Source organism: Phycodurus eques, chromosome 21 (genome assembly GCF_024500275.1).
Source record: "Phycodurus eques isolate BA_2022a chromosome 21, UOR_Pequ_1.1, whole genome shotgun sequence".
Classification (NCBI taxonomy): Eukaryota; Metazoa; Chordata; class Actinopteri; order Syngnathiformes; family Syngnathidae; genus Phycodurus; species Phycodurus eques.
The window spans coordinates 13,051,942-13,065,745 of NC_084545.1; the positions used below are offsets into that span (position 1 = coordinate 13,051,942).

The 13,804-nt window shown below is 40.6% G+C and overlaps 1 protein-coding gene across 5 annotated transcripts in view; it reads left to right on the forward strand.

Annotated features, from left to right (window-relative positions):
• Positions 1–230: 230 nt before the first annotated feature.
• myripb (myosin VIIA and Rab interacting protein b) overlaps positions 231–13,804 on the forward strand; it is an 83,637-nt gene continuing 70,063 nt past the window's right edge. For 2 of the 5 annotated variants that reach the window (XM_061666929.1, XM_061666933.1), the window contains exons 1-3: positions 236–321; positions 807–876; positions 8,677–8,900. In XM_061666929.1, the coding sequence (XP_061522913.1) occupies positions 8,791–8,900 (110 nt within the window). In that variant the 5' untranslated portion in view covers positions 236–321; positions 807–876; positions 8,677–8,790. Of the gene's footprint in view, positions 322–806; positions 877–8,676; positions 8,901–13,804 lie in introns of all 5 variants that reach the window. The other 3 variants (XM_061666931.1, XM_061666930.1, XM_061666932.1) reach the window with 3 other exon arrangements.

A 13,804-nucleotide genomic window follows, 5' to 3' on the forward strand; every position in this document is an offset into this window, starting at 1 on the left:
GTGTTCCAGCCCCCACTCTCACCTCGCCTTGCCTCCCTCTTACCCCCCCCCCTCCCCTCCCCTCCCCTCCTCTCCTCTCCTCTCCTCTCCTCTCCTCCTCCTCCTCCTCTGCGTAATACAAACCTCGTGATCACCCATTCAGTTCTGCAAGCGTCTGGCTCTCTTTGAGGGAGAAATTATAAGGCGAACAGCCGAGGGTGGGGGAGGTTGAGCAAATTATCCGAGGAGGGGGGCAGGCAGGTGTTGTGGAAGTTAACACCGGCCAGGAAGAGCAGGCGGGGAGAGTGTGACTGGCGGTCCACCGGTACCGGCTGATCCCGCGTAAGTGATCCACAACAAGTCGCTGCGCTATGGACGCATAGGTGTGAGTGTATGTGTGTATTGCTTCCTAGCACGCCTGCAACTAGAGCTTGGGTTCTGCTTGTCATTGCATCTTTGCATGCAGATACATGTAAAATCAGTGAAGGGAGTTTTACTTTTTTTTTTCTCCCCCTTTTCCCTTTTAAGTGCGATAGAGCACACTGACGTTACCCTTTCTTTTTTTTTTTCTTCCCCAAGGTAAAATCACGCCGATGTTACACGCTCTCATTATGTCAATATGGAAGTGTGGATCCAATGCACGAATGCTGCTTTAAAACAAAAAAAAAAAAAGAAAAAGTAAGATAAAAATGCGTCATTTCGCAAGGGGGCGTGTGAAAATAACCATTAAATGCCCATGGCGTGGAGCGATGTATTTTCAAATTGCTTTCTAAATTGGTTTAATGAGCTGCAGCTTGTAAGAAAAACAAAGTCATGTTTTGTTTCAGAAGAATAAACCCTCATCCCTCAGGAATGCAAGCTGGAAATCCGGTGCATGGAGTGTTTGTGGAGATTTAGGTGAGCAAGGCACACAGTTGATTTGTTTGTGATGCTTGTGTACCTGTTGACAACACGCTGCCATCACTGCGTAGTGGCGACACATGCAGTATTTGTCATCCAATTACCAAGCTTGTATTTGTATTGTGGTGGTTATCGTTATCACTTGCATCATGACTCAATAACGTATTCAGATAAAATATACTTTTAATGTTGTGTATGTATGTACGTGTGAGTGCAATGCAGTTTCGGACAATGTAAACAACAGCAAAAAAAATCACATTTTAAAATGTAAACCTGTCACATTAATAAAGCGAGTGGGAGACAAAAAGCAAGTCTATCTCATTAGATTGTGCAAGTGAGGGTAAATTCAGTTTGCCTTGTGTTTTGCTACATTCCATTGTGAAGGTTTATCTAATGTTGGGAGTGTAGATTAAGTTCAGTCTGTGTTTTTGCAACTGACCTGCACAAAACCTGATGACATTCTTTCTTGGCCCTTGCAACCCTGAACCGAGTTTTGTGGAAATCCGTTTTCGTGTAATCCCGCTGACAGACATGCCAACAGAAAGAAAGGAGGAAAGCAGCAGACGCGTGTGACATAATCTCCTTGGTGGACTTAATAAGAATAATAAGTACAATGCCCCTTTTTTTTTTTTTTTGACTTGTCACGGTGAACAAATAAAGCGATGGTGACTGCCGTACCAGGCAGGTGGAAGGCAGTGAAGACAAAGACAAAGTGTTTTTTTTTTTTTACATCACTAATTCTTGACTGCTGACAAAAGACACAACACAATGTGAGAAGTTTTAATTGCATGTCAAAGTAAATCCTTTGGGCCCTTGCTTAAGATATTAGACCTTGATGCCTGACAATTAGTTTGGGGCTAGAAAGTTGTTTGAGTGGTGCCAAAAACATGTTGTGATTTGTCCTTTTGATCTGAACTAACTTCAAGTTGTGAAGGAGACTGGTCAAATTGAAAACAAAAATCCAAACAACCATCCCTCCCTTTTCGAGACAGCTTGTCCTCATTAGAGTTGCGGGTGAGCTGGAGCCAATCCCAGCTGACTTTGAGCGAGATGCTGGTTACACCCATGGCTGGTTGTCTGTCAATCTTGGGGCACAATACAAACAACCATTCCCAGTCACACATGTGGACAATTTAGAATCTTCAATTCTCTTTAAAACAAGGGAAAACATGCAAACTCCACACATGAGGGCTGGTGCTGAGATTTTGAAGCCAGAAGATTGGGAGAGGGCAGAAAAGGCAGGTTTCACTCTTTCATGGACATGCTCATACTTTGATGACAGCTACCATGTCCATGTTATGCACTGTACAGCAATACTCTAATGTGAATCGAAATCTGGCACAGGACAATAAGGCTTGACATAAACTTGGGCCTAACACCTCCAGAGTTTGACCTCCTCAACACCCTTGTATTACATGAAATCAATAGGGTTCATTTGTTAATACTGCACAATATTTTCCGAAGGTTTGACTGGTATTGGACTTAAAAGGGAAGTCATCTTCCTCGGCTATGCCAGTGTTGGATAGCTTTCAAAATCAATGAAATCAATGACTCGTTCCTTAATTGCCAAGGTTGGTCATTGGCTGTTTCTCACCATGCCTCAATTAATCACGTCATTTCATCCTGCTACCAAAACTCTGTTTTGCTACATCTTTTATGTCCTGTAAATAGGATCTTAAAGTCATTTTGCTGAAAGCGTGAAGACGTCCTCACAGTGCTGCTCTCAGTGTACCCTAACCCTGTGACTCTCACCAGCTGACCCGAGAGAGTGCCCAAACAAGCAGTTCATTTAGTGCTTGGCTGCACCTGCCATTTTATCAGGTCCGGCGTCCTGTGTACGCTTTAGCGCTGGCCGGTGTTTCTTGTGCGAATTCTCCATTATCTAAAGCCATTAACAATTGTAAGGCCTCCTGGGAAATGGCTCCGTGTGACCTCATTTTATCTCTCTCACCGCCAAGCTTGTCAGACTGCAAGTATGATTTAAACATATATTAATTTGTGCTGAAGTTGCTGCAATCACAAGTGATTAATTCAACTACACATGGCGTGTTCAAATCTGAGAGAGAATGCTATGTCAGCACTTGTGACATGATCCTCTGTTGTTGTTGATGTTTAAAAAACTGAATTTTGGGGGGCTTCTGAAACCTTAGGCCTTGGGAAAAATTGTCTAACAATCTTCATTGTTTTCCTGGCCAGCCACTGGTGTGTTGTTGGCATCCTTTCTCACCCACATGGTGAAATGTAGTGAATTTAATATCCCTAATGGGACTTTTCATTTACTTTCCAGAACATGTGTCATATGTGTTTTAGAATTTGCCCTTAGCTTAGAGTGAAAACATGAAATAAATTATGAGTCTTATGGCTAAATGATCTATCATTTGGCAGGGTTGGCACTGAGTCGTGAAAGCTCTTAGTCAATGTGGCTGAACATTATAAATATCTCCGAGCCACACTTGTGTATTTCACCACAACATCACGTGTGTTTATGTGTATAGAATTTTCTCAAATTCAAACGCTTTAGTTGAAGATAAACATTAATATTCTAAAATCTTTGGTGCTAAATAATAGTAGGATCATTTTAGCTGTCAGATAATTTTAACATATTTCAAGAGGAGGACAAAGTCATCTAAATTACGTAGGGGGGCGGCAGGATGACTATGTTTCCCTTGGGCCCCCAAATGACTTGCTAGCTACATACGGCCCTGCTTCGAGCCAGCGCCACCGCCGCTTGCCATGACGTCTAAAGTGGGATTAGAGACTTGTGCATTGATGAAGAAGGCAGCTAGCTAGCTGCGAGAACTAATGTGAATTGCAGGACACATTGTCCATCAACACTTGAAATGTACTTCGCAGTAGTAAATATGCATGCTCCAATTTGGCGACAAGCGGCATCTGGTCTCGTCTTCTCCGATTGTGCTGCGCCCCACAACTGGGAAAGCCTATAAGCCTGATTGCTTAGTCAGCAGCGGCTGGATGGCGGATTGAAGCATTTTACGAAGTGAGTGGGGTGGGTGGGGTGGGGGGGAGACCAAATCATCAACACCGTTCACAGACTGTGCGCTGTCAATTTAACTTTTATCAGGAAGGGCTTTTGAGTTTTGACGCAGGCAATTCTGATTCACCAGCGTGGAGAAGGTGGGCAATATTTGCTTCACCACATCTTGTTTGAATTGGCGAGGTGGCGAACGGGCAGCGTGAACCCTGATTGGTCCCCAAATGAACTTATGAAAGAAACAAACGCTTGCTTTTTTAAAAAAAAATCAAATTATGTAAAAAAAAAAATAAAATAAAACTATTTCTATTTGCACAAAATATTGGGGAGAGATGTTTGCTGTTATGCTTCTGACTTTTCTGCACTCAGAAAAAACGGTTTGTTTTCGGGTGCAATAGTAGCTTGACTTTTTTTTTTTTTTTTTTTTTCCATTTAGTTTGTGATTTCCTTTACTCTTATATGCTGACAACCGGATAGCTCTACTTAATTAGTTTTGTGTATGAGCCTTGTCGTATATATGAAAATAAATCCATAGTCTTCCTTAAACCTGTTATACAAACCTCACACTCATTTGAATAAGTTGTCAGACTTGCGATCACTTCTTCCAGCATGATCCTTTCATGTTGTCATGGTGACTGTACCCTGCTGGACTGCTTGGTCCTCTCATTACTCTATGAAGCTGCTGTGTATCGATGTGCACTTCACTAGAGGGGACTGATAGCAGTAACCGTAACTACTTTGGCTAACAAAGCTGTGAGACACTAATGCTAATCTTCAATAAAAAATGCTAAGAGGGAAGATACAGGCAGGAAGACAATGGTGTAATGGTATTTTTTGAGGATCATAGTATTTACCAAGTATCCATCAACATGCCTTATACTGCTCACAGCCTCTAGGGCATAGGTGTCAAACGCAAGGCCCGGGTGCCAGATGCACCCCGCCACATCATTTTTTGCAAAAGCAAATCATGCTCGTCAACTTCCGTGATTTGCGCTAAAATCTGTACCCAAATTCCAAATTGCTATAATAATTAACAATAATGTTGTGATATTGCATTTTTCTGTTACCAAACTCTTCTGCTACAGTAACTTAAACAATACTATTATCCTTGTCTTCTGATTTCAAAACAGGTTATCCCTCAATTTGTTGTGTAATGGTAATATGATTTGGTGATTAAACATATCACTCTTCTAGTGGCCCTCTGAGGGAAATCATAACTACAATGTGGCTCAAAATGAGTTTGACACCCTCACTCTAGGGGCTACATTTTCACGTGGGGATTTCTTTAAACATTGTCAGCCAGAGTTATAGTCTTCAGCTTAATTCCTATAATTCTTTAGCATTTCCCAGAAATGAATTTAGAGCAATTTGTAGTGAATCTGGATAGGAATAATAATCGATTAAGTGATCTTTAAGAATTTGGTCCATTGTGTGGAACTGATTCAAGATGGAGCACATTAGCGGAAATGACCCAATTACCCAACTTGTTAACTGTCAAAAGAAGAACATGATGTCAGCTAGCGGAGGTTCAGCTACATCAACACAGCCCTCCACTCCAGCAATTCAAACATTCAGACAGATTATACAATTAAAAGTAATCATTATCCCTCCCAGAAATAAAATGTCTGCAAATGTCCTTCCCCCGCTATTTTTTTTCATGACGTCATGGGTTTTAGCTTGATTTTTACAATATACCGCCGGCGCTTGGCTGTCCGAGCTAACTGTTTACTTGCACATGTCACCAAGTGTGTAACACTTGTGAAATATGGCTGTCAGAGTTGGCCTTTTCCCAAGGCAAAGGGCAAAGTCTCTCATCACAGCGGCTGAGCGAGGCGCGCGTGTGAATGCCACTGTGACCGTCCTTATTTACACCGCGCGCTGCCTGATACCTGATATGCTGAGATGTTGCCGCTTTTATCTGCTCCAGAGCTGACAATGTTTCAAAAGCTCCCTCACTCCTTATGTGCGTGCGCGTGTGTCCTTGTGGGTTTGCCATTACGCTAATACTCCCAACCGAAACAAATGACTCACATAAGCTCCCGGTGGAGAAATCTGTGAGGCTGAAATAGGATGATGCCTTGAGAAACACTATTTAGAGATGCTTTCTCTGCAAAACGACACCACTTGGTCAATTTAAAGCATTTTGACTTGAGTGCCGAGATGCTCCACACAGTCCATTAGAGGCTAATGGCTTAATACAAAATGAATGGAGATGGGAAGGTTAAAAAGTGGCCAAATACACCAAAGTCAAGTGTTCATTTTCAATTGATATATTTATTACCTTTTTCAATTTTTTTAAATTTTTTTAAAAAAAATTTTTAACCACAGTATAGTTTCCTCTAAGATTGGACAATTTGAGGTATGAGTATCATATGTTTATAGGGGAGGCGCTTCATCGATGAAGCTATAGGCCCAATAATAGATCAGGCAAAACTGTCTGGCCTTCTGAGTCATCATCACTCTGCAAGTGCACTCTCATCTTGTTTGGACACTGTGGTTAATGGACCTTCTACTTTTGGCCATGGAATCATCTGTCTGTACAGCGCCCTTCCTCTTGTGTTTTCTGTGTGCTTGCCATCATCCTTCCTTCACTTCCTCCCCTTTCTTCCATCCATCTCCCCCATCCTGATAAATAACTCACTGGCCAGAACAGAAGGTAAACCTGCACAATTCAATGAGATGCAATACTAGAGCTGTATTAAAAATTATACCTTTACAATTGCAAGGATTACAAGAACACAATCTCCATTTACTGTATCTATTAAAATCATAAAAACATAGACAAAAAATATCCTTAAAACTAATTTTCTATTTTCAATTAAAATTACAAGATTGACTCTGCATGAGCACAGTTTTTTCCCTTTTAAAATCACCAGCATTCAATGAAAGCCTTAGGGCCAGAGGGATATGGATTTTGTGAGGCCGATTCTCACACTTTGCAGAGTAAAATTCTCCTAACTGATTAATCAAAAAATATATATAACAAGTCAAGTAGCTTTTTTGGTCCCTTAACGCTGACAACAAAAAAAGATTTGAATTACAGGCAGAACATTTGACACTTTTACAATACGTTGTCCTTCAGTATTAGTTTAAACTTTCCAACAGAGAGAAGAATTGGCAAAAATAGATCCATTTGTTTTGTCTTTCTCTTATGTTGTAATGTGTAAACAAAAGCGGATTTTGTATTTATTTATTTATTTTTTATTTTTTTAAAAAGGGCTAATATCTACCAATTTAAATTAGCTGGGCCCTAAAATACCCTTTCCTTTAAACCACACTCAATAAGTGTTTGGGAACTGAGGACACTCATTTTTGAAGCTTTGCCAGTGGAATTCTTTCTCATTCTTGCTTGAGTTGCTCAACAGTCTGGGGTCTCCCTTATTGTTTTTTATGCTTCATAATGCAACACACGTTTTCGATGGGAGATGAGGCTGGACTGCTGGCAGGCCAGTGTAGTACTCTTACACATACAGAATGTGGCTTGGCATTGTCTTGCTGAAATAAGCAAGGATGTCCCTGAAAAGGACGTTGCTTGGATGGCAGCATACAGTTTGTTGTTCCAAAACCTGTATGTGCATTTCAGAATTAATGGAATTTGAATGATAAAATCACAGATAATGGCTTTTGAACTTTGCAGATGTAGCAATTCAGACGGTCCTTTTCCTCATTGGCCTGGAGGACACAATGGCCATGATTTCCAAAACAATTTGAAATGTGGACTCGTCAGACCACAGCACCGCATAGTCCATCTCAGATGAGCTCAGGCCCAGGGAAGCCGGCAGTGTTTGTGGGTGTTGTTTATATATGGCTTTCGCTTTGCATGGTAGAGTTTTAGCTTACATTTGTAGATGTTGCGACACTCTTTGTAAACTGATAATGGTTTTCTGAAGTATTTTTGAGTCTTCATGGCAATGTTCTTTATACAATGATGGCAGTTTTTAATGCAGTGCCGCCTGAGAGATCGAAGGTCACAAGCATTCAATGTTGTTTTTCGGTCTTGCCGCTTATGTGCAGTTTTTTTCCTATATTCTCTCAAAGCTTTGATGATATTATGGACGGTCGATCACGAAATTCCTAAATTCCTTGCAATTGTACGTTGAGAAATGTTATTAAACTTTTGGACTACTTGCTCATGCTTGTGCTCACAAAGTGGTAAACCTCGCCCCTTCCTTGCTTGTGAGGTTTTTGGCGAAGCTCCTTTTATACCTAATCATGACACTTACTTGTTTCCAATTAACCTCACCTGTGAAATGTTCCAAACAGGTGTTTCTCAGCATTCCTCAACATTCCCTTCGTTTTTTTTGGGATGTGTTTTGCAGGCATCAAATGACAAAGTATTTGCAAAAAATCAATAACTTTCATTAGTTTGAACATTTAAATATCTGGTCTTTGTAGTGTTATCAATTGAATGTAGGTTGAATCATAGTATTCTGTCTTCATTTACGCTTTACAAAACATCCTAAATTCAAATTACTTGGTACATAGTTTTCTGTCTAGAAAAAGTGGTTTTACAAAAACAAACATGCAAACCTTTGTTCATGTTAAAACAAACTTGTAAATCAAGTAACAAACACTGTTGTGTATTTTTAAATAAAACTTTTTATTTTTATTTTAAAGCAATTTACCAGCTCTAATATTGAATTTCTTTAGGTTGTACAGATGTAACTAACACTGTGGCCAGTGAGTGCATTTCTACCACGATGGACTCATTTAAGAAGCACTTCTCTCTTCCTTGAGCTCCAATGATGACAAAATATTTGAAATCCAACTTCCATTTTACACTTATCCCTTTTTTCTTTCTCCAGGGTTGTACAGGTCAACAGTATACTAGTGCCTCTCCTCCTCCACCTCATCTTCTTCATCATCATCATCATCCTGTGTTGGACCACTAGCAGCCCAGTGTGGCAAGCCCAGTAAAGATGGGCCGGAGGGTGGACTTGTCTGGCCTGACAGACGACGAGGCCGAACATGTCCTCAAAGTTGTCCAACGGGACATGAAGCTGAGAAAGAAGGAAGAGGATCGGCTAAGGTAAGACGGTCAACTCCCTGTGAAGTAGTTTACTTTCAAATGCAGTGGAACCTACAAACTTGAACGCTCCACAAGTGGCACAATTAGGAGCCCAACTGAAATGTTCTGGAATGAATGTGCCTCAAGAGTCAAACAAAACCTGGAGTTTTGCTGATGACATGTAAGATGTCAGCAAGTCTTGTAAGACTTCAGTTCAGTGAGCATTTGCCTTTTTCTTTGGCTTTTTAAAAAGTTGTTTTAATTGATGCCAACACAGAAGGGTACCCGTGATGACAGAGAGAAAATGGCATAGAAGTAGAAATTGAACTTAGTGCATCATCTGATCGGTCAGTGCAATATTAACAATACAAATCATGAATAATTAAACACTAGTAAGGTTGGTATCCTTCTGCAAACACCTTTCTGTTCCCTTTCCCTTACGTGTCTTTCAGGCATCTTCAAAGGGTGATAACTTTTACTTTTATCCATTTTCCATATTGCTTATCCTCATTGGTGTCACGGGTGAGCTGGAGCCTTTCCCAGCTAACGTCGGGCGAGAGGCATAGTTTTGCTTCATTTGAATTGCCAGGATTTGTAGTCGAGATGTTTTCCTTGAAATTTGTTGTTGTAATGTAACACGTTTGCCAGTTAGGTTAGGTTTGTTGTTGTTTTTATTGCAGTGCCTACTGATTGTCAGGGCTTCTTTTGGATTGTTGGCTGTCAGATTGGTTGGCACATGTCCCTTGTTGTCACAGCTTCTCATTTGACATATGAGGAGTTGTTGGTCCGTTCCTTCGCTCTCATTCTTCTCTCCTCATGTCAGGCGGAATTCAGAGGGGGATTCACTTTTGACAGACCCCTCCCATACGGGTTCTGCCAAATATGTGGTCATTTGAGGGTGTCTACATGCAATGTCTCAGCAACTCTCTGGGGGTGGCTTAGCATTTAAATGACTATATTGTCACAACCAAATCCAAAGTGTAATTTGCAGTTCTCAAGTTTGGTTAGACCCAATAATTTTCCTAAACTCAAATATGTTCCCTTGACTACGAACCAGACCCCAGCATCAGCTAATCCACTTTGGAAATTTGATGTCTTTTTCTTCAGATTTAGACACTGTTCTTCTGTTCAGTTACGTGCTTTTTTTTTTTTTTTTTTTTTTTGAGGAGGTCGTTCGTGTTTTGGTTTGAAGTGCCAAAAACACAACACAACAGAGGAACCACAGTGAAGCCGCTGCTGCTTAAACCTTAACTCGTTTTCCCAGAACCAGTTTCAAAGTAAAGATGGTGTTCTGCGAAATTACTGGTCTGTTAATGCTTCCCTCGCACTCTCTCATGAATGATCCCAAAAAAACGTATTTTTTCTTCTTAGATGAATTCAAACGGTTTTCTCAGAGCAAACTGACTTTTACCTGGTAATATTGCAAATATGATTTCTTAAAAGCAAAGAACAAAAGGAAGTGAAATCAGCAACTGTAGAAACGGTACATGAACAGAGATCTTTTTATAAAAGCTGGTTGACCGCTGCCATATGTGCTTGAGTGTTTCAGCAGGTATTTTGCTCCCTCTGGGCTTCTCTTCTTTGTGCATGGCTGATATTTGCTTTTCTTGCCTGAATAAAGTTAGCCCTGCAGAGTTGTCAATTACCCAGTTGAAGGATTCATGGAAAAGTAAAAAAGCCTCAGCCAGGGCTTTAATGCTCCATTTTATTTCCCCCCATGCGGCATTATAAGAAATGAAACACTTTGCTTACACTACCCCTTGTTCCACGAATACAGAGTCGTAATGAACTATGTTTTGTAAATAACATGATGCACACCGCTATACTGAATGATGACAACATGACAACTGACCATAACTGTTGAATGATTTAAAAGCTAAAATAAACTTTGTAAGAGATTTGTTTTGTAAGAAAAGCTTTGCAGGTATATTCTCATTTGTATGTGCAAGTGGCATGTGCATTAAAATCATGGAATTAACATTAAAACATGGTCTGAGATAGAAAGGAAAGTAATAATGCAAACTTATGTCATGAGTTATGACATCCTTTAGGTTTTGCTGACTTTTGTTGCCATGGTTAGAATTACCGGCGTTGAGTTAACCCACTCCCCATCCCGAATTCCTCCCCCTTCACTTTCTTGCTATGTATAGATTTCCTCCATTGCGCTGATTATGATTATTATGACCGCTAAAGCGTGCATCACTTGAATGTAGGTGGTTTTATTTTGCAGTTATTGCCATATTATCATGACTGATGTTGAAATAAACTATTGATAATGACCATTTAAACGGTGGAAAATGCGCATCCGTTTTCGGGCACACCCACTCTCACCCACGCGAAGAGATTATTGAGTCCATTGTGGTTTACATTCACTTTCGTGCCAAAGTGTTTGTTGTTGTTTGTCCCCGAAAAGGTCAAATTTCAATGATGGATTATAATTTTACAGCAATGTTGATTTATTTATTTGAACTGATCTTCTTTGACTAATACCAATCACCTCAGTGGCTCTGCCACCAAAGTGGCAGAGTGTCATTCTGCCAATTAGAGAGCCTGAGCAGCTCAACCTCTGGCCTTCGCTGTCTCAGCCATCCACTTAGAGAGGGTCATTATGGAACAGCAGGACGCTCATGGGGTGAGGCGTGCGACAGGTTAGCAAACATCTCTCCCAAAGGGGTGCGGGAGACACTGACTGGGAAATCATTATCGATAGAAATGGTCGAGAAGGTGCCGGCTGCTCTCGCCGTTTCACTGTCAGCAATATTCCACTCGGAAGAGAGATTTGTTTTCCTAAAGCCTGCGCCAAAACTAGTTATGGTTGCAACTTCCACACAACTCTACCCTACCCAAAGAAGAACTTCTATGTCCGTGTGCAACAAGAGAAAATGATTAATAATTAGTTTTCTTTTAGGTTTTGTGTCACATTTTGTGAACCCACAGAAGCATGGGGGCAACTTGCAAACTCCCCAAAGGAAGCCTGGAGCTGAGAACCTCATGACTGGGAGACAGACCTGCTAACCACTAGGGAACCGTGCTGCCCTGTGAACATTATCTTTGTAAATGAAGAATGCTTTGAATATCTATTTTATTGGTTATTCACATCTGCGAGTGTCTTATAAAGCATGCAAAAATATATTTTGAACATAGTGTAAATTGTTTTCCCTTCACAGGATTATAATTATAATAATATATTTTTAAAAAGATAATTAACATACTGGGTCAATATTCTATCCAGATTCTGGGGTTGTAAAATTTTGCATATAATACCTGATTAATCTTCCAATCAGACAAAGTATTTTGTTGACGTGTATGACACTGAGCTGTAGCATTTTTGTTTACAATTATTGCCTTTATCAAACCATTTGTTGCTCAGTTTATTCTCCAACTAAACCGTTGCACGTTGTATTTGAAGCATTTCGAGGGCTAATCTGAGTCAGAACCCGTACGTCCATTTGGTTCAACTATGACTCATGCATCCAAGGGCATTTGCCTCTGATTGTCGTCTTTCTTCCGTTTAGCTCGACTGTATGCATAAGCAGAACGGTGGAAGTAATGTATTGAGAGTTCACTGTGTATGGGGGGGGGGGGAGTTGTGTACAAAACTCTTTAGTTCAGTAAAGTACACATTTTTGTGCCGACTTCAGTTTTTCATGGGATGCCAACAGTATTCTAAAGACACGATGCTTTGTATTTAAGTGCTTCGTTAGTATAGTATATACTGTATGTGTGTATTATTCACTCATTCTCACTCTGGATCTTGTGCTAGAAAACTAGGTCCAACACGAGACATGCACGTGAAACAGTCCAGAATTGTAACGACGTGACCATTTGACCGCACAAGCACTCTTATGAAGCAGCTAATCTCCTCATCTCCCACATATGTACAGCAGACTCCATGGACTTTCATGGAATCCAAGCTGGGTTTGGTCTGGTTTCAGTCGTGAGAAACTGCTTACAGTATTCCATCAGCTGCTGTTCTAGTACGGGTTATTTGTCTGAGTCATGTTGATGTGGCTCGTTTTTAAAGTGGAAGTGTACATGTATGATGTCATTGTGTGTGTGTGCACAAATGCAAAATTGAGCGCAATTATCTCGTTTTGAGATGTGCCCGCTACGTACGCTGGATGTTTCTCCTCATGGATCGATTAAATCAAAGCTGCCCTTGTGCTTCGGTAGCTGTGACTTTTCGGCACTAGATGTTATATGAAGTCATCCTATCATTTTGTTACAGGATGTAGCATGTTGGTGAAGAGAGACGTAAGCATTCAAAAGGTCAAAAAATGTAAATGATATGCAGAGAAAATAGTTTCAGCCAGTGATATGACGAAGCAACATCCTACTCACGATTGAAGTAATTCGGGGGGGGGGGGGGGGGGGGGGGGGTAAAAAAAAAACCCACATGGACCCGTAAGCTTTAATTTCACAAGGGCTGGCTGAGGTCGGCTCTACAGTTGCCTCAGACTGTGAGATTTCTAATTAGCGTTTGATGCCGCTCCTGCTTGATGATATTTAATATAATTAAACTTAATTAGCTAATGGGAATAAAGCTGCCACGACCACAGCAGTTAAAACTGTGCATGCTTGTGCATACTGTGTTCAGACACACACTCAAGTGAGAGTGCTCATGTATTGGCCTAATGGACAGTATTCTTTATCAGTAACAATACCACATCCGAATTATTTTAGGTTTTTTATAAATTAAACATCACTCTGAAGGTGTTGTAATAAATTGGGGCCAGCTGAAGGTCCTGATAATGGCCAACTGTCCCCATCCATTAGCAAACAGTAAGTTTCACAGTCAGTATTGGGTTAATGGAAGCCTTTAATTTGGCACGCCATTGTTTGTGTGCGGGCGGAAAATTACATTTCAACTTCAACATGATGAAATTCATGAAAACATTGGCGTTCCGTTCATTAGGATGTCAAGT